Source organism: Merops nubicus, unplaced genomic scaffold (assembly GCF_000691845.1).
Source record: "Merops nubicus isolate BGI_N331 unplaced genomic scaffold, ASM69184v1 scaffold14928, whole genome shotgun sequence".
Taxonomy (NCBI): Eukaryota; Metazoa; Chordata; class Aves; order Coraciiformes; family Meropidae; genus Merops; species Merops nubicus.
The window spans coordinates 8,620-29,548 of NW_008627844.1; the positions used below are offsets into that span (position 1 = coordinate 8,620).

Genomic DNA, 20,929 nt, shown 5'->3' on the forward strand with positions numbered 1-20,929 from the left:
AAGGCATGGAGCAGCCCAGAGCAGGCAAGCCCCGTTTCCCTGCAGGGTGGTCGGGCACAGATGCCCTCTCACCATCCCTGCTGCTCCCTGCAGCACCTGCCATGGCCAATAGTTGCTTTCTTCTTTAGATTTAGACTAAGCCTGGAGCCTCAAAGCTCCCCAGCAATTTCCCCTTGCACTGACTCTCAAGTATATAATCAAAACAATTTGGGGGTTGCTGGCCGGGTGCCAAGAGGCCGACACAAGAGGCTGTAAAATTTTCCTGCCTGTGTTTTTGCAGAGCTTTGAAGCTCAAATCCCTTGAGAAGTGCAGGGAGGGCTCTGGAGGAGCTGGGAGGGCAGGGGTGTGCTGGGAGGGGGGTGGGTGGTGCTCCTGTCCCCCATCTAATGGCCTTGTAGGTGGGGGAGCTCAGCAAGGCAGCTCCTCTCACAGAGACACCAGCTGGCAAACATACCTGGTGCTACTTGTTCTTGGCTCCCTTCTGTTTCTGGCGATAGATTTCCTCTGTGAAAGGCCTGTGGTGGGGAGAGGGGCAAAAGAATTAAAACCAAGACTATGGTGGGCTCCCCTTCAGGCTCAGAAACTCTGCCCTTAACATGCTGGCACAGCTCAAACCTTCCTGTGCCATGGCAATCCTCAGCTTGGTCTCTCTGGACCACGGAGCAGCTCCAAGCTGCTGCCACCCAGGACCATCCCTGAGCTGAGCAGGATGAGGCTCAGCAGATGCTCAGGTTCCCCCTGCATGTGGCTGCAAGCACAAGAGACCTTGCTGAAGTACAAGGGCTGCTTCTAGGAATTATTCTGGGCCACTCTGTCCTGGGCTGCTGGGCTATTGTGGTGCAAGAGATCAGAGAAGCCCATCCAAGGAATTACAAAATACAAGCTCTTCTAACAAGGTCTCTTCAGGTGACACAATGAGTCCTTTCACTGCCTTCCCTATTGTTCTTGTATAGAGGGAACACAGGCACCCAAAAGACAAAAAGATCTCATTTTGATAAAAATAAACAAATGCATAAACGTTCCTAGAACTCAGCAAATACTTTCAGAGAGGAATCTGCCCATTATCAAAACAATTGAAAAACAATCCTCTTGTTTTCCTTCTTCCCCCGCTGAATTAATTGGAAAAAAAAAACCCCAAACCCATCTCTAACTTCTGCTCTTCCCCGAAACTTCCGGAGCTGAAGCTGTTAGAAATAATTAGAAGCTCTTCAGTGTTGCAGAGCTACTCACCCCTCATACAGCACGGCGATTGTGTAGGAAATTGCCACTGCAGCTGTCAGCAAAAGGCCAGCTGGGCTGGCGTGCCTGTGGTGAAAGGGAAGCAGAGGATCAGGTAAGTGCATGGGCTTATGCAAGACCTGCTTTAGAAAATGGAACGAGACACTGGGCTCTGTGAGAGCACTCTCCTGCTCCTTAGAAAGAAGGGAACAAAAGGGTGGGGGTATTTTTTGTACCTAGTGTTAGCTGTCTTACACAGACCTTACTTGGCAAAGACTCTTCCCCAGCTTACTTCGGCGACTTCTTTTAAGTCTCTGCTAAGAGAGCTTCTGCTTTGATGCTAAGCCCTGAGATGCTCAGGCTGTTTAATGGCAGGGCTGTGGCTCCCAGCCAGCTCTGAGGGCTGTGCCTGGTGTGCTCACAATGCCAGGCCACCACCCGGGGTGCAGGAGGCACCTGGCAGATGGAGCAGCATGTGGTCCCCTACACAGCCCAACGCGGCTGAGCTGCTACGGGGCGGGACGGGGAGGGGCACCCAGGGGTGGGTGCTGCACCAGGGCTGGGTGCCTGGGGGCTCTGTTCACCTTTACACCCACTTTGAGATAGAATCATGGAGTGGTTTAGGCTGGAAGGGACCTCTATAGGTCATCTGGTCCCACCTCCATAGCTCTACTTGTTGCTCAGAGCCCCATCCAGCCTGACCTTGAATGATTCCAGGGATGGGGCCTTCACCACCTCTCTGGGTAGCCCATTCCAGTGATTATCACCCTTATATTAAAGAACTTTTTTGTAATATCCAGTCTAAATCTATCCTCTCCTAGTTTAAAACCATTACTCCTCATCCTATCACTACAAACCATTCTGAAGAAAACTTCCCCCTCCTACATGTAGGCCCCTTTAGGGTACTGGAAGGTCACTATAAGGTCCCCCCAGAGCCTCCTCTTCTCCAGGCTGAACAGCCCCAGCTCCCTCAGCCTGTCCTCCCAGGAGCGATGCTCCATTCCACTGATCATGTTGGTGGCCCTCCTCTGGACACACTCCAACATACCTACATCCTTCTTGTGCTGAGGCCTCCAGACCTGGCCTCAGTACTCCAGCTGAGGTCTCACCAGGGCAGAGTAGAGGGGCAGAATCACCTCTCTTGAGCTGCTGGCCACAGTTCTTTTGATGCAGCCCAGGATGTGATGGGATGGTTTAGGAACACATCCCCTCACTGCCTTCCCTGCCCACTCAGCACCCACAAGGTCCTGGCCCCATCTCTCCCCAACAAGGAGCTTAAGCAGCCACCCAAACCCACCCCTTCTGCCTCCTGCACCTCCAGCTAATGACAGCAAATGTTGCTCTTAATTAGGACACTGCTGATTGCCTTTAATTGCTGGTTGCAGCTCAGCTCTGAGGGAGACAAGAGCTGGCTGTCAGCAAAAAAAAAATACTTAGCTGGTCCTTGGTGAGGATAAATGTCTCTCAAGCCTTGTGCATGTTGGGAAAACATGCCATGAGAAGACAGACTGAACCTCAGCCTTGTCCTGGCCCTGTCACTGGGCACCTCTCAGCCTCATCAGTTCCTGGAGAGACACAGACAAATCTTCACCTTTTCTCTGTTGCTATTTTGCAATAAGTTTTTGCCTCATTAGGAAGCATCAGGCAACTTCTTCCTCCCCCAACCCCCAGCTATTAAATGCTTAGTCATGTCTCCTCCTTGATTCCTATCAGAGAGAACAAATTTGCATGATTGTTTGTTGACAGCAAGACCTCTAATTGCATCATTTGGCTGCGGCTCCAGCTCTGATTTACAGAGCCTGTTGCCATGAGTTAAAACACTTCCCTACCAGAGATACACAAAGCTGTCTCTAAACAGCTAATGCTCCATTTGTCTTCCTGGAGAAACGAGCCTGCTCCACACGGGTGATGAGAAGTGTTGGGGTGGGTTGTTGCTCTCCTCTTACAGCTCGACCTACTTATTAGGCAACAGCTTATGTGGTAGCAGGATCCACAAAGAGCCAGCCAGGAATCACAGGATCCCAGCATGGTGAGGGTTGGAAGGGATCTCTGGAGACCATCTCATCCAACCCCCCTGCTCCAGCAGGTCACCCACAGCAGGGTGCCCAGGGTCACATCCAGGTGGATTCAGAATTCTTTCAGAGAAGGAGAGTCCACAAGCTCTCTGGGCAGCCTGCTCCAGGCTCAGGGCCCCTCACAGCACAGGATTTCCTCCTCCTGGTCAGATGGAACCTCCTGGGTTCCAGTATGTGCCCATTGCCCCTTGTCCTGTCACTGGGCACCACTGACAAGAGTCTGGCCCCAGCCTCTTGCCCCCCACCCTTTAGCTCTCGATCAGCATTGATCACATCCCCTCTCAGGCTTCTCTCCAGGCTGCACAGCCCCAGGGATCTCAGACTGTCCTCAGCACAGAGATGCTCCAGCCCCTCAGCACCTTCATAACCTCTGCTGGACTCTCTCCAGTAGTTCCCTGTCTCTCCTGAACTGGGGAGCCCAGAACTGGACCAAATACGGATGTGGCCTCAGTGGGGCAGAGCAGACAGGGAGAAGAATCTCCCTCGGTGTGCTGGCCACACTCTTTTGTGATTTCACAGTCTCAGTAGGACTTTTTTTGGATAAGAAGTCTGTCCCAAACTCTTCCTGCAGCCCCTGAGGCTGTGGGTTGTCTACAGGAGCAATAGTGTGGGCTCACATCCTTCCCTGCTGGTCCTGGCTGTGGGACACCTGCTCTGCCCTCTGCTCCTGGAGCTCCTGGTTTCGTGGTGATTGGCAGAGGTGCCTTCTCCAGTGACACGTTTTTGGCTGCAGAGCTGGGGATAGCTGCAGTGTCCTGCAAGGGGGAAAGCAGCAGCTCTGCCCCCACAGGATGCCTTTGAGGCTGGGCTGGCACTGGCAGGCAGGGTGGCTGGTGTGCTGCCAGGCTCGCTGACGTTACGTGGTGTGTGCCCTCATGGATGAGAATGAATCAATCTGTTGGGCTCTGATGCCACGATACAGAGCGTGATACATCACCAAGGCAGGACAAATATGCTCAACATTCCAGGTCTGACCAGAACCAGACAGCAAACACATTCCTCCAGCATCTCTCCTGCTGCCACGGAGCTGGGACATTAGCTCTGGCCTGCAGGGCAGACACACAACGTCTTCTGAAAGCCCAGGGACCTCAGAAGAGTCCTGGGACTTCCCAAAAAAAACCTTCAGCAACCTGAGCTGAGATCCCAGGGAGGAGAAAGTTGTGCAGAGCTCCCACAGGGCAGGCGGATGGTGTCCTGGTGCCACTTTGCACAGCTCCAGCAATTTGTTAACAGCAATTATTTGTCATGCTTCACTGCCCTTTATGGTGGCAGCCTTTTAACGAGAAAAAGGAGGCAATCACACTGCTGCCTCCAGCCACTCTGAGCTGCTTTTCCTCAGGATTGTGGTGGGAAGACCAAGCAACATACACCCAGTGCAAGGTTGCTAACTCAAGGGACAAAAGGGATTTCTGTGACAGAAACAACTTAGGGCAGTTCTGCAAAGGTTCTAGGAAGGAGTTTGGTGCTGATCTTAAGCAAATAAAAGATCTCCTTATAATTCCTTCTGCTCAAATTCCTCCTTTTTCCTGCTATGGGGGGATGGTGCTGGTCATCTCCTTCTGTGGTGCAGTACAGAGGGCTCATCCTGCCCCAGCTCTGCCCTACTGCCCCCAGCAACACCCACACTGCTGCCAGCCCTAAGCCTGGCCCTCCTGCCCAGCACTGCTACAGACCCAGCAGAGAGCTTGCCCCAGCTCTCGTGCCCCATTTCCCAAATTCTGGGCCAAATCCACTGCTGTTGATCTGCTGGGAAGGGAAATTGGACTTGTGCAGCCAGCCCTGACAGCACCGAGGGGGATTTCAAGTGCAGAACGAACAGCAGCAAGGCTCAGTGGAGACAGGAGGGAAACCATCAGCTTTAGTTATTACCAAGGGCTGAATAAGAGACCAAAAAGTGGCAAAGCACTCCATTTTTTCCACCAAATTAAAAGAGAGGTGGTCACACTCAGTGCAAAACGTAGAGTGATGATGTCCCACCACGCTCTGCGGGCTCCCCGTCTAACACAGCCAGGGCTGTTTTTTTTTTTCTCCTGGGCAAATAAATAAAATGTGATATTAAATGAAAACCACATAAAACTTGTTACAGAGAATAGAGTATATAGCTCATTTGCTGCTAAATTACAGCCTATTCATTTCCTGCTAAGCAGGCTATTAAGCCAAGTTGTCTCACACGAGGAGGGTTTCGGAAGCGTTCCCACCGTGCGGCGGGGGAAAGGGGGTGCTGCCTTGGTTTGCTCTTTTCAGAGGTAACTGCAGGGTCACACTGATCCCCAGTGTCAGTGCCTTGTCCCTGCCCAGTGACACCCAGCATGAATTCAGCCCTGACTGTTGATTTTTCCACGTGCAAAGCCTGCCAAGGACCTCATTCAGCTGCAGAGCATTCGCTGATGCTTCCTCTCCCCAGCACTTGGCCGGGATTTATTTTTCTACAATTAATGCTGCAAGTCTTTTATGACAGCAGAAGGTTTTGCACACACAAAAATAGTCAGGAAGTGAGAAGTTAGGGCACGTGGCACTTTCCCTGCCATTTTATTGCTGACTGCCATCACCAACCGTTCCTCTGGCCCTTGGTGCAGCCTGGCACCTTATGCCCTGATGAGCATTGACCCCACAGTTGCCCAAAAACTGGTGCCATTTGTAGGGGTATGTACTCACATGAGGGACCAGCCCAGGTAGACAGCAGTGCTGCCCCAGTACATGGGATTATCCAGGATGCTGAAGGGGAAGCTGGTCACTTTTGCCTCCATCAGGATGCCAAAGTAATCACCTGCAGAGCAAACAGAGAATTTGTGGTTAGGCTCCATGAAGCTGGGAGTCATGGGGGGGGGCTTTGGCACTCCCTGTGCCATGGGGCATCCCTGCCAGGGATGTGGAGTGAAGGCAGATGAGGGGTTTTGCTGCTGAATTCCAGGCTGAGAAAAGAGCAACAAACAGGTTGGCTGTTTATTCTGTGTTTATCAGCTTTTCCAGGAATGGCTCTTTGCCCATGAGGAAGGTTTGTGCATTGCAATGAGGCGACGGCAGCCACGTCCTTCATCAGGAGGTAGCTCTCGAGGTCCCAACTGGCTGATTCTGGCTGTCTCATCTGAAAACTGCCCATCTGATGCCACTTGATGAGGAAGCAAGTGCATAGGATCAAATCCATTTAACGGGGAAATAAGCCCAGTGCACTGTAATGGTGTTTTGAGATGTTATAATCACGATTGCCACCACCAAATGCCCTCATTCAGTGTCACCCTTATCTCACAGTTCAGAGAATTTATCAGAATTTCAGAAAATAGCACCTCTGCCTACAAAACACTCAATTATCAGCATCATGATGATGATGATAACAGGGGACTGTCATCTGTAATGAGGAAAGCTTTCAGAACTGTCAGCATCCAACCAGCTTCCTATCTACCTCGGAGTGATCCCTCCTGAAGGGAGCCTGAAAAAGAAATGACAAGCAAAGAGAAGTTGTGCAGCTTGTGAGTGGCATTTTGAGAGCAGGGAGAAAGGGCCAGGACACAGATCTCTGGACTTCTGTTGGTCTTACAAGCGAGACCACAAAGCCCAGTGAGGATTTTGCTCCAGGTCCAAGACCCAGCATCAGTTAGAGAGGAGCAGTGCTGGTCCCTCAGCCCAGGGAGCTGCCACTACCCTGGGTTGTGTTCCCAGCTCTGCTGCCAGCCCACTCCCTGACCTTGGCCAAGTCTCCTCCTTCCTTCCCAGTGCTATTGTGCACCGATCATATCAAGCTTTCTTATAGCTCGGAGGGTGGTGAGGATTAATGTATGGTGAGAAAGTGCTCAGAAATCCAGAGAAAAGGCATTACAGGAGTGCAAACTATTCAAGGTTATTATTATTACCTAGATCGTAGTGTAATTTCTTTGACCTCACATGGTGCAAAAACATTTATTTCTAAGGATAAACAGCGCCTGCCCAATTAGACAATGCTTTGGGGCTTCAACTGCAGGCCTCTAAGTGAGATAATTGCCTCATATTCATACTATATGTTCTCACAGCTACTTGGCAATGCATCTCAGAGATTGTTCTGGTAGAAAGAACACATCACCCCCTGCCACAGCCTATTTCTATTCTTTCTTATGTGTCAAAATGCTTCATTATACCCTGCCCGCCCTCGCCGGTGGGTTGAACACCTCGCTCCTTGAGCTGGGAAGGTTCACACCAAGCTCTGGCTCTGTGGGGCTGGCAGGGGCTTATCTGAGCCTGGCACCAGAGATGTGGGACCCAAAAGCAGAGAGCAGCTGAGGGGAGCAGGCAGCCCCCCCAGGACAGGAGCTTTTCTGATGTAAACCCTGCCTCTAAACACACACAGGTAAATGAACGTGACCAGCAGAGAGGACCTGAGGTGTTTCTGAGGGAAAGGACCACGCATCTGTTTGCACAGCATCAGCCTGGACATCTCCTGTGCCTTCATGAGGCCCTCAAAGCAGCAATCCTGTCAGGGACTCTGCCATCTAACCTGCCACATGCTGTTCCAGGAAGTTTTTAGGTGCTTGGGTGTCAGAGAGTCTCTCAAAACTTCTCCCGAGCTCAAATATTGACTGTGAGAAGTTGGCTGATGCTCTGGATCCCTTCTTGCCAAAGCAGCACAGCCCTTTGCCACCTGGAGTCAGAGGTGCTAGCACTGCTGGGGGACCCTGCTCCTGCAGCACCAGCACACCACTGAAACCCTGCACGCAGGAGGACATCGCAAGTACCAGTCCCAGGTGAGTCCTGAGCAAGAGAACATCCCATCTCAGAACCTCAAAGACCTGCAGACCCCTCATCTTCCTCTTGGTTGGGTAAGAAACCACACTGAACAGCATTCTCCATTAAGAGTTTGCTGACTTGGGCTACTGGAGGCTTGCACAGAGCTGGAAAAGGTGGGGGTTGAAAGGGATCTCTGGAGATCATCTTGTCCAACCTCCTGCTCCAGCAGGGTCACACACAGCACAGATCATGTCCAGCTGGGTTTGGAATGCCTCCAGAAGAGGAGACTCCACAATCCCTCTGGGCAACCTGCTCCACCCTCTGCCACCCTCACAGGAAAGAGTTTTTTCCTGATGTTCAGAAGGCTGCTATGGATCCCAGGACGGATGGTGCTCTGCAGGGCTCCAGCTGGGCCATGTCTCTGTGGCACAGAGGTCCCGAGCCAGCCTGGCTGCACCAGCACATGGTCTTGGCATCTCTCCACCCTGACTCAGCTCTGCCCTGGTGCCTGTCATGCCCTGGCTCACTCCCTGCTGTGTCATGCAGGGGCTGGAGCTGTGCAGCCTCAGCCTGTCGTGCTGGTGCCAGGGAGAGCCTCCACCAGCAGAGAGGCCCAAAGTGGGCCACCAACTCCAGCCTCTTCCTTGCCCCGGGGGACAGGGGCCACTCACAGTGCTCAGGCTCAGCCTGACTCACTTGTTTGCTTTTCCCCCACGGTTCAATTCCTGTGGATGCTCCTGGCTGGATGAATCAGGTTTTACGTCAACAACCCCGGACCTGGCTGAACTTCAGGAGCACTGAAGCAGCTCTCTGGTGGGGACTCCTGGGCCTGGCCTCTCTAGACACATCTCCTCAGGCACAGCGTGGTGATTTTGGTGCCTGGAGCTGGGGGCCAGGGGTGTAACACGGGCCGAGGAGCAGGGCATGTGTTCAGCACTATTTCTGGCGGCAGGATCTTGGCCAACTCAAGGCATTTCTTTGCAACTCCACTTGAAACCAGGAAGGCTTATTACCTCCCTCTCTTCTTCCTGACGACGCTGCAGGAACTAATTGAATTTGGTTTGTAAAGCACTTGCAAAAGCACAGCCTAAATGCAGTGTCAAAGCTGGGGCTGTCATTATTCCAGCCAGCGGGAGCTGCCCCTTTCTTTAGATATTTATTGTTCCTGTCTCTATTTTATTTTTATGAATTCCACACATACTGGCATGTTTTTAAAGTCAACAACGCTAACAGAATGACTCTTTAAATGTGAAAGCAGGCACAGTGGAAAATGCTTTCTGCCATAAAGCAGCAGATAAAAGAATCTGTCAAGGAATGTCAGGTTTATTGCAGAGCAAACGAGATCCTGCCTCGGCGCGTGTCGAGCCCGGGGGGGCTCAGAGCAAGGCTGTGCTGGTGCCGACCTGCTCGTGGGGTCTGCACTCAGGGTCCCTTTTCTGGAGGGCATTTGGACTGTCAAGACAATCAGCTGCTTTCTAAAATTTCAGGCTTGACACTGAAGGTGATGGGACTCATCCTATAAAACCATCTCGTCCCTGTGAGGTAACGGTGTGGTTAAATCATGCTTTGGTATCATAAAGTCAAGACTAAATCCACCAGCCCTGAAGGCAAGGATGAGGAAATTCTGACAGGACTCTGCCCTTGCCAGAGACCCCTGCAAGGATTAAATGCACTTTCTGGTTAAGCTGTTGAATTTTCAGTGCTTACCTAGGAATGTCCCTGTGAATCCCAGTGCTAAGAAGCTGGAGATGACAAACAAGGTCCCTACAGCCAAGATGGCCAAGCCTGAGTAATAGGCCCAGTGGCAGTCCAAGCCCTCCAGCTTCGGCTGGCTCTTCATGGCTTCTGTGAAGCTGTTGGAGAGACAACAAGGGCTGTTAAAAGTGGCAACTCATTACTGACACCACCCACCTCTTCCTGGGAGATGCAGAGCTTTCGGAGAGGATGCTGCTGAGGCTGACCCTTCCCCAGGTCTCCTTTCTACCTGGACCTGCTCAACCTCCCACCAGGAGAAACAAGGAGCTGAAGCCTTGTGAGCAGCCAGAGCTTGACCTGGGGCAGCTATTTCTGCTTGTAACTCTTGCTCACCCCTGGAAATGCCAGCTCCCCACTGAACTGCAACCTCAAAAGCTTTTACCATGCTCACCAAACCCCAGGTTTCATCACGACCAGGAGCTCTGGGGAAGATGCCCTTGCAAAGGCTGGAGGCTGAGATGCCTCTGCACAGGATTTGAAGGGCTGGGAACAATTGGCTGGGTTATCTCATGCTCCCACCCCCGTTCCTCTCCATCAAAATATTTTGCAGCCTTCATGTGTTAGCCACGTGCCCAGGAGTGATTCACAGCTGAAGCCTGACAGTCAGGGGGAGGATTGGAACGGCGAAAGGAAAATACTAGAGACAGGCATTTTCAAGTGCAAACACAGCTTCTCAGCTCCAGGCTTCTTCAGGCATTTCGGGTCTGACCTTCCAAATACTCATTTGTGAGTGGAAAAATTGTGACCCTTCCCTTCAGCCCTCTGAACTTTGCCCAGAGCAGGGCTGAGCAGGCTCAGCATCTCAGCAGCTCTGATACAAATGTATGACTACAAAGGAGACAACACAGTGATTAAAAAAATGCCCATTAATAATAGTGAGAGGAGATAACAGCCCCGCAGAGCTGTACACAGTGTTTCTCCACATGTTGCTGACACATGAGGCAGGAAACTTTGAGCCTTTTTTTTTTTTTAATGAGCACCCTGGAGGCTGAGATTCAAGTGGAATAACAGCCCTCCTGCACCTCCAGCCACTGCTGCTGGGCCAGGAGAGCTGCTCCTGCCCGTGCTCCCTGTCCCTCCACTGGAAAGTGCTTCCATGACGTTACCTGCAGGGCTTGGGATAGTTTTCTTCCCTGATGTCCAGCTGCCCCAAGCCCTGCAAATCCCTGGATTTTCTCTGTTGCCCAAATGAAAGCTGAGAGGGACAGTCCTGCCTGCCTGGACCAGCGGCTGGGAAAGCACCTTTCAAAGGCTCCAAGAGCAGATGGCAAGTTACACACACCAAGCAAAGGCCCTGGTGATATTGAAACCCCATGGTTTAGGGACCTGGAAGATTTTGTTTTCCTTGGAGCTCATTCCTACTAGGCTTTCTACTGTCAGAGAGTTTTTAGGACCCCAGAACAAGCCATTTAATCTTCATTTTGGACTGGAGCAAGGAAATAAAAGAGAATAAATGTAACGTGCTTGGGAGTGAGCGAGGTAACAGCATGTTGGTGATTTACACCCTACCCTCCACACTGGAAAATACAGGGAAATTCCCTTTTCCAGGGAGCTGAGCACAGGCAGAGGAAGGACAACGTAGTCCTGGGTGATGTAACGACCCAGGTCTCCAGGGCTGGTCCTCCTCCAGCACCCAGCACACCTCCCTGCACTCCCCAGGCTTACACTGCTTTAGTTTAACATCATTACTGATGGGAACACAGAAATCTGGCTGCAATGTGAAGCAGCAGCAGCTGCACAGCCCTTTGCATCATTTCCCTGGTATTTATTTTGAAATGACACAAGTCTATCCTACGAGGAAGCTCAAATCCACATCCTTGCTACCCATTCTGCCTCAGCTGGGGAGGAGAGCGAGCCCTCTGTGGGGATGTGCCCATCCATCTGAGCAGCCCTGGCCTGGCTGTGCTCTCAAAGCACAAGGGACATCCCTGGGGATGCTCCAGAGATCTTTGATCCTGCATAGGAAGATGCCAACGTCTTTCCACAGCACTGGGGGTTTGACTCTACATCTGGCCAGGACCTCTCCACAGAGAACCAGCACCAGGAAGGGATCTCACAGCTCTCCAAAAAGTGCTGCTGCAGATCCCTGGGGAGGTGGGTCAGGGAGAGCAGCACTGAGTTGGCCCCCAGCAAAGAGATCACAGAATCACAGGATGGTCTGGGTTGGAAGGGACCCAAAAGACTGTCTAGTTCCAAGCCCCCTGCCATGAGCAGGGATATCTTAACTAGACTGGGGTGCTCAAAGCCCCACCCAACCTGAATTTGAACACTTCCACAGAGGGGACATCCACTGTTTTTCTGGGCAAACTGTTCCACTGTCCACCCTCTTAGTGAAGAATTTCTTCCTAATACCTAATTTACCCTATTTCAGTTTAAAACTGTTACCCCTTGTCCTATCAGCACACCCCCTGATAAAGAATTTTCCCCCATCTTTCTTATAGGCCCCCTTTAAGAACTGAAAGGCCACCAGAAGGTCTCCCTGGAGCCTTCTCCTCTTCAGGCTGAACAACCCCAGCCAAGAGAGCAGAGCAGAGAGAGGTACAGCCAAAGCACAGCTCTCAGAGCCTGCTCCTCTCTCCCCACGAGCTGGATTCTGCTCTCTTTACACCCTCGAGGCTCCTCTACCCTACGCTAGTGACCTGACTTGGCCTTGGAGCACAAGAGGAACAAAGGTGGCTTCAAGAACGTGAACTGGTCGACTGCGAATCAGCCTTGGAGGTTTTGCAAGCAGCACGTGACACGGTTTGTTTTGGCAAAGCCATCTCCCCTGCTCCAGATGATCCCATCCTTCCTTTTCATGGTCGGCTAGGCCTGCATTAGTTATCCTCATCAGCACGTCTTGCTCGGTCCCCTGCTGTTTGGCTTACAGCTAGAGAGGGAGGTGTTTGCACGGAGATAATGGACTGCCTTTCCCTCTAGTAATGTTTTATATCTTCCTAAACACACTCTCTATTTGCATTAAACATGATGCGGGCAGGAGTTTTCAGAATTGGTAAATAAACCTTTTAAGCATTTATGATGCTGGGCCATGACAAGCGGCACGGAGCCGTCAATTATTCTGGCATCCACGGCTGCTCCTCGGTGGTGTGGGAGCCTCATCCTCCCTGGCAGGGGGAGGACAAGGTGTTGGCCATCTCCCTTGCTCAGGGAGCGAGTCGTGCAGCCAATCTGTCAGGAAACCAGTCCCTTTCTCCATGTGCCTCCGAGTCACGTTTGTGACAGCATTTATTTCTGGCTGCACGACAAGGCAGTGGCCCAGCTCGGCACCCAAGAGGACACCAATTAAAGCCCTGCTTTGTCCCTCCCAGTACCTGGAAATGCTTTATGTGCCGAGTGGAGCGATTGCCATGGTGAGGAGCATCCCTCTTACCAGTGCAGGGGAGGGCTGGGTGGGCTGCGACCTACTTTAATCACATACCTGGCTGTTACCGTGAGGATGTCTGGCATCAGGGGGGCTGGAAGATGCCCCCAGCTTTGGCAGATAGAAATTGGGAAAATGGGGCTTCCCCTGACATCTCTCCATGCTATGAAGCGTGGTACCAGAGGCACCGAATCTCTAACCCAGCAGGGAAAATCCTAAATCCATCAGCTCCACGCTGGCATGGTACCAGAGGCACCCAGTCTCCACCCAACAGGAAATATCCCAAATCCAGCAGCTCTGCTCTGGCCAAATTCATAGAATTACAGAATCATAACTGGTTTGGGTTGGAAGGGACCTTTCAAGGTCATCTCATCCAACCCCCCTGCAGGGAGCAGGGACATCTGCAGCTAGAGCAGGGTGCTCAGAGACACCTCCAACCTCACCTGGGATGGTTCCAGGGATGGGGCAGCGACCACCTCTCTGGGCAGCCTGGGCCAGGGGCTCACCACCCTCAGTGTCAAAAATTCCTTCCTTCTCTCTAGTCTAAATCTGCTCTCTTTTAGTTCACCACATAATAAACTACATGAACTGCAAAACCACTCAAAATGGTACTGAAGCACGGGGTTGGAGATGTCACACTGGTGGGCTTGCAGGGAGAAAGTGGGAGTAAGGGAAACTGGCTGCAGGTCCTCTTGCTGGGACACAGAGGGGACGTGCAGCCAGGTTTGCACAAACAGCCACGGATTTTTTCAACCAGAGAACAGCAATTGCAACACCAGAAAACTCATAGAACCTGCAGCCTGAAATAGATCCCCAAAGGCCACACGAAGAGTGAACCAAACCTGGAAGTCCTGTGCTTAGAGAGAAGTTGAGCTTTCCAGGCCTCCGGGCCTCACTCCGTGGCCAACAGTAAGCAGATTTTGTAATCCCTTCCCCACAAAGGAGGGCAAAGACCTCGTCCAGCAAACTGGGTCACTGCTAGGAGCAGCCCAGCGGCGTTCCCTTTGCCTGGTGCCAAATATCAGCCTGGAAACTGGGGCTGGCCAACGCAACGGGGGCAGAACTGGGCCAGGGGCCGGCAGGCGGCGAGGGAGCGGCGGTGGCTTCGGAGGGCAGTCGCTCTGTCCCCCCCAGGCCTGAGGTTTTGTTCCTCTTGGCAAAAGGAGGTAACGGGGGTGAAAGCACCCGGAGGTGCCCAGCAGCACGCACTGCAACAAAAGATCTTGTTCGTTCAAAAGACAAAAAAGCAACTCTGACAGCACTGAAATCGTCCTGCCGATACCGCCGGCAATTGTCAGCCCAGTCATCATCTTCACAGCTTCTTCTGCCAATAATGACTTTGCTTTTCTGCCAGCGCTGGTGTGTATGTTATTTAGGTCAGCTGGGGGCTGTGGCAGCTTCTCCCTCACCCAATTTCCTCATCTGGATGCCCGGGAACCACGCTGGTGGGGGCAGGAGGTGCTGCTGGCTGCCTGAGGCTTTTCCCGGACTGCCATTGGGGGTTGCTGACAGCGTGGCTCAGAGGGGACATCAGCTCCTCCAGACCATGCTCGATTCCCATCACCAAAGCTGGTCACTTCAGCATAAAAGGCCACACGGTTCTCAGATCAATGCTGTTTATATCAGGCTCCTTCATGGTACTAGCTCACAAAATTAAACTGCATTGAGCGTAAATCCGAGAGGCGCTACCGGGCACTGCTGAACAAGCCCTTCCTGGCCCAGGGTGGATGGGCTCCTGTTCTTGGAAGCATCAGATCCAAGGGAGAAGCTCATCCATGCAGGAGGCAACACCCAGTGGGTAGCATCATTGAAGGACTTCATGCCAGCACTGTCCCCACCAAGCACAGTCTCGCTCCCACCAGAGGCATCACAGCCCTGGGCACCCCAAGACCCTCTCCATTCAAGGTGTGGACATGGGTGTAGCCTTTACAGCTCAGGCAAACACCCTGAGACCCCTAAGGTGGGAAGCTCCTAAGCTCCCTGTGTGGAAAACCACCTGCACACATCTGCCCAGGGTGTGCAAAAGGGAGCACAGGAGGCTACAGAGGCAGCGCCAGCGGCTCATAGTACTGCTGCAGGGAAAAGCCACCACCAACGTGGGAAGGCAGGAGAGAGAGACACTGGAGGTGAGTCTGGAGGACAGTGAAGGTTGTCACGTCCCACATCACAAACCGCTGGGGTGGCACATGCAGTGCAGGTGGTTCAAAAGTTCAGGAATTATTTTCACAGATAAGAGCTTGAGCCATGGAAGCTCCTCGGTTCTTGCGGAGAGAGCGGGGCTGTAATGAAAATAATCGCTGCACCAAAGCAATTAAGGATGCTTGTCTCATGCAGTTGACTAAGCAGGTCCCCCCTGGTCACAGGTCATTCTGGATTGCTTCTCAGAAGCAAGCCAAGGCTGATAATGAAGCTGAGAGCTGGGAAGCACCTAATTGCTTAATTGAGCACAAAACATTCCTCTTCTTACACCCAAGGTAACCCTTCGGAGCAAAGCTTGCATAAAAGCATCACAGCTCTCAACTGGGGACAGGACCACAGCAAAGACCCTGGAGCTGAACTGGGGACAGGACCACAACAGAGACCCTGGAGCTGAACTGGGGACAGGACCACAACAGAGACCCTGGAACTGAACTGGGGACAGGACCAGGGAGATGAACAGGAGACAGGCCCTCAGCAGAGACCCCTGCGTGGGGTGTGTGGTGAAGCAGCTCCACAGCCCAGCTCCCCGTGCTTTCAGCCACGATAGCAACCCACTCACAAAGCTCCTGTCTGCTCTGCCCTCCCCTTCCCCGCCCCTAGCTTGGAGCCTTTCAAAATCCAGTTGTGAAAAGGAAGCTGGTCTTTAAAAACAAAAGAGACATCCCGTGGGCACCTCAATCGCTCCCTGGCAGCCCCCACCCACACAAACAGTCCCTAAAGCACGCAGAGAGGAGTTTTAAAGGCTGGATTACAGCACTGGGGGTGGAGGGACCCCCCGAGGCTGCTTTTTTGCTTGCTATCAGCAGCCTGCATGCTCTGCACTAGCACCCCCTCCCTCTCTTCTTGGCTGGAACGCCTCTGCGGGGCTGAGGGGTGGAAATCTGCTTCCACCAGTGCACTCGAGTACAACTGACTCAGAAAACAAGCCAGAAAGAAAAGCCAAGTAGCAAAAGCAGGTGAGATGTGCCCCTCCTGGCATCACAGGCCACTGAAATGCCAGTGTCCGTGTCATAGGACCTGTGAACCCCTCTCTGGCCAGTCAAACCCTAGTTTAGACCTGGCTGATATCTCTATGCTAAGGTGAGGGGTAGGATGGATCCTTCCCAAATGGCACAACCTCTCCAGGCTAGAGCAACAAGCCTTGGGCAGCCCTGGAGGGCTTGCAGAGGTGGGAATGGAGAACAGTGAGTTTCCCAGGTACATTGCAGGGTAACTCCAGGAGTTGCTGCTCTGATAGCAACCCCTAAACCATCCCATCACTCCCACAGTTAAGGGCTTGCCTCGCTTGAACAGCCTTCAAAGCCTGCTAGCTGTCAACTGCAGTGCCAAGGAGAGGCAAGGGAATAACCCAACCATGTTGAAACACCTGGGCAAAATAAACTTCATGCTGCAACCATCTGAAATGGCCTTGGCCCAGCAGGTGGGCTGGCAAGCATGGTGGGCTGGTATCTCACCCATGTTCTGCTGTGGGGGAGCTGCCTCATCTTCTAGAGACTCTGCTCCAAAACCAAGGTCTAGATGGGGCTTTTCCAGCCCCCTGGCCTGACCTTGCTGTTTCCTTCAGGACCTGACCCACGGGTTGTGCAGGCAGCAAGCCCCACAGCACTTCAAAACTCGTGACAAAGAGGAGAACCAGCACAGCCAGCAATGCCAGCCCTGCTAGGGCACTCTGGGGGACAGTGTGGTGGAGAGCAGGGACAGATGAGGCCTCTTTGGCTCTCCCAGCAGCTCCCCATCATTGCCTCTCTGGGTCACAGTGAGCCACACTGACCCAGGAACCAGCAGGACCACTGGGAACGGAGGCTGGCCCTCCATCAGTTGTGGTTTTAATTAAAGGCAGGCTCAAGGCTTTGAGTTGCTTCCCAGACAACAAGTGACTATGTCATTTGTGCAAAATGACATTCCCCAGCAAAATCCAAGCCCACTGAGTCGCTCAGGCACCAGCAGAACACACACATGCCCTCTGCACTGCCTGCATTCAGTTAAACCCCCAGCCCTTCCAAGCTTTCCTACAGCTTCTGCAACAAGCAGTAGCAGGGACAAACTCAGAAGGGCAAGGGCAGGTCTTGGTGTCACTTCCAGGAAGGCAAAGCTCTTAAATACATGTGCAAATTCCAACCTGAGCTCTCTGCGCCTGGGAAATTACCCAAAGTACTAAACAACCCATTAGCTCTGACCCTGGCATAATTGAATCTGGGAATTTAGTAAGAGAGTCTGTCTCTCCTCACAACGCTGAAGATAAAGCCTACCAGATCGCAGATAAATTGCTGGCATTGAGGAAATCTTCTGCAGTAAAGCTCTCTGCTGCACTCAGAACGTCAAAGGACGTATTCCCAGGGTGTGTGGTGCATCAGTCATACAATTCTATTAGCCAGCACGGGTGGCATTTAAAGAGATTGCAGATAAGAGTTTAAAGAGACTGCTTCCTAAGTGCAGAAATAATCCTGCTCTTCTGCACAGGAAACAGCAGCTTCTTAAGAGCAGGTTTAATTCTGCTTATGATTTTTTTTTGGGGAAATTAAAGGATTCTGCTGTTGCACATGATCTATCCTGGGCAAACAGCCCCCTCCTGTCGCCTGGGGTGCTCGCAGGGCAGAGGAAACCACCTCCAGAGAGCAGAGCAAGGCAACCTGCCACGCTCAACAGCTCTTGACACTGATGGTTTGGGCCACGCCGCTGCATCCCTCATCTTCATAACAAACCCTGGAATAAACCTGCTGCTGGCTGAAGGTATCTAGCTGTGTAAAAGCAACACGTTGGGGCTGGATCCAGCACCCCAGAGCTAATATCCCTCACCCCCACCATGCCATAGGGGCGTTTCTTGGCACTGATCTGCAGCAGTGGGGTGAGCTCCTTACCAGTGGCTCCGCACGCCGTTCAGCAGCAGGATGACAGTGCCCAGGCAGTAGCAGGCAGCACGTGGAGAGCTGAAGACTTGGCTCAGAGCTCGTGTTCTGTGCTCCCATCTGGCTACCTGAAGAGACAACAGAGAACAAAGAGGGTGGTTGGAGGTGCCTGAGCACGAGCTGCCCCAGGAGCCTGAACCCCACAGCTCTGGCCCCACACGTGGGGACACATCGTCTGCCTGGCTTTGTGTGAGCAGCAAGTGGGGGTCACTGATGGGACATGGGCCCTCACTATAAGGGCACTGAGGGGCTGGAGTGTGGCCAGAGAAGGGCAACGAAGGGGGGGAAGGGTCTAGAGCCCAAGTGTGGGGAGGAGCAGCTGAGGGAGCTGGGGGTGCTGAGCCTGGAGCAAAGGAGGCTCAGGGGAGACCTTCTGGCTCTCCACAGCTCCTGACAGGAGCCTGGAGCCAGGTGGGGGTCAGGCTCTTCTCACAAGGAACAAGCAATAGGAAAAGAGGAAACGGCCTCAAGTTGCACCAGGAGAGGTTGAGGTTGGACATGAGGAAAAATGTCTTCCCTGAAAAAGTTGTCAAGCCCAGGACCAGGCTACCCAGGGCAGTGGTGCAGTCCCCATCCCTGGAGGGGTTTCAAAGTTGTGGAGATGTGGTGCTGAGGGATGTGTTTTAGTGGTGAGCTGGCAGTGCTGGGGTAATGGTTGGACTTGATGATCTGAAAGGTTTCTTCCAACCAAAACAACTGTATGATTTTATGGCTTAAACCAAGCCTGGAGATGAAAGCTCCTTCTACCCATGCCAGCCCCTGCTAGTGCTTGCATTGCATACGTGTCCTTGCACACCAGGCCAGCCAGCAGCACTGAGGCACAGCCTCATGCAAAATAATCCCAAAACACCCTACACATCAGTTTTGGGGACTATGTGGCTTGGACAACATGTGCCCAACAAGGCTACAAACATTGCTAAGGCTGACCTCAGGCCACCAAAGCCAATGGGCCCCTGCCACAGGGCCTGATATTGCTCTCCTGGAAGAAAAACAGACCACTGAGTAGTAGATGGAGCACAGGCTCACACAGGTCTTATTTTCTGGGCTCTGTCATGTCCTACATGCAGCCTTAGGAACAATACCTGGGAGGATCTGCCAGCTTGGCCCAGAGAACTGTTCCCATTTGTGCAGGATGAATGAGCTGGCCCCTGTTAGCACTCACCAGCTGTAGTTGTTAAGGGTTCATCCATACATCCATACAAGTGCCACCCATCCAGCATGCCAGTGACAGCCCAGGACTCACACAGACTCAGGCAGCAGCTCCAGGGAGGAATTACCATCCTTTTACAGCACACTGTTCTCTGGATGCCATGTGAAGCTCCATGTTCTGCAAAAGCTGGCAGGCCCCTGCCCAAAACGCCTCGCAGCCCAGGAGGTGCCTCCTCACCCTGGGATGCTGCTGCTTGCAGGTGGCTGGAGCTGCTCCCAAAATCTGCAAGACTGGATCCACCCAAGTCACCAAATCCAGATCCCTCACTCCCAATTGATGACAATACTCACAGCCACTCTGCATTCTACCTCTCCTGTATCCCTCAGAAAGCCGTCGCTGTATTTATCACCTCTTTTGGGCTCCATTGTCAGGTGCCAAGCCTGGGACTCGGGTCAGACCCTAAATTCAAGCCAAGCAGAGCACACCTGGGCAATGATGCAGGCGGTGGGAGGCAGCAGAACATCTTGGTGCCAATTTGCTTCTCAGACACGGCCGGCACTTCATTAGCTTCAAATGCACTTCACTCCCTCGCATGGAGCCCGGGCAGCTTTTGGGAGGCACCTGCAACCCAGCTATTCATCTGCTCTGAGTGGATTGGGTAATTTATTGGCTCTATTTGAGCAGGGAAAGGCAGCTTTGCAGGTCTTGCTTTCTTCCTGGGCTGAGGCAGAAGCACAAAGTGCTGCTGGTAGAGGGGGACTGTTGGCTTCAGGAGGGGAGAACGATGAAAACCTCTGATAAGCAGGGCACTGATTTCACATGCTGAGAGCTGATTCAATTAGTTATGCGATGATTGCTCTGAAATTACAAATCCACTCATGACAGAGAGAGCTGCTTCACTGCCTTTTCCTGGCTGGTATAAATAGTTTGTATTCTAAATTGAATTTAAAACACCGTGCGTCACGCTGCTGCTAAAATGGGAGCTGCTGTTTGAGTGCTGAGAGAGTGGAAAACAAAATATAGGGTGAGTTACTACCTTTGGAAAGTAAAAAGAAGTGACCATACAGGTGACTGAGTCACAGATGGAAAAATGCAGCCACATGCCAGTTATCTGTACCAACTTCCTAATTCCCTGGAAATGACTCTGGCGGCACATGCACGGATGGCAGCTCCTGGCTGGCTCAGAGAGCTTTGCCCAGCACCTCAGCCAGCTGCAGGGCTGAAGCTGGAAGAGAAGGCAGCACTGCTAGGATCAGAGGGTCCATGTGCTGTTGGGATCCATCGAGGCCACCCTGTAATTACCCCCTCCTTTAGCAGGACCCATCTGGGTGGGGTGAAGGGGCGCGTTGGGATCGCTCCCAGCACGGCCCAGCTCACGCTGCATCACGTCGCTGTTGATTCCCCTGATGGGAGCAAGACATCAACTTTTATTTAGCTGTCAGAGCCTTCAGATGGGACCCCAATCTCTGTTCCCAGCCCACGTGGGAGTCATCCCAAGGAAAGTGAGGCGGGATCCTGCGTGGGGCTGGAAGCGGCGGGGGCCGCCCGGGCGCGCGGGCGCACACGACC

At 52.6% G+C, this 20,929-nt stretch overlaps 1 protein-coding gene across 1 annotated transcript in view; it reads right to left on the bottom strand.

Annotated features, from left to right (window-relative positions):
- Window positions 1–461: 461 nt before the first annotated feature.
- PEMT (phosphatidylethanolamine N-methyltransferase) overlaps window positions 462–20,929 on the bottom strand; it is a 39,235-nt gene continuing 18,767 nt past the window's right edge. Inside the window, exons 2-6 of the mRNA XM_008946488.1 lie at window positions 18,163–18,278; window positions 9,697–9,842; window positions 5,950–6,061; window positions 1,232–1,306; window positions 462–516 (exon numbers count right to left, since the gene is read on the bottom strand). Coding sequence (XP_008944736.1) covers window positions 462–516; window positions 1,232–1,306; window positions 5,950–6,061; window positions 9,697–9,842; window positions 18,163–18,278 — 504 coding nt within the window. The remainder of the gene's footprint in view (window positions 517–1,231; window positions 1,307–5,949; window positions 6,062–9,696; window positions 9,843–18,162; window positions 18,279–20,929) is intronic.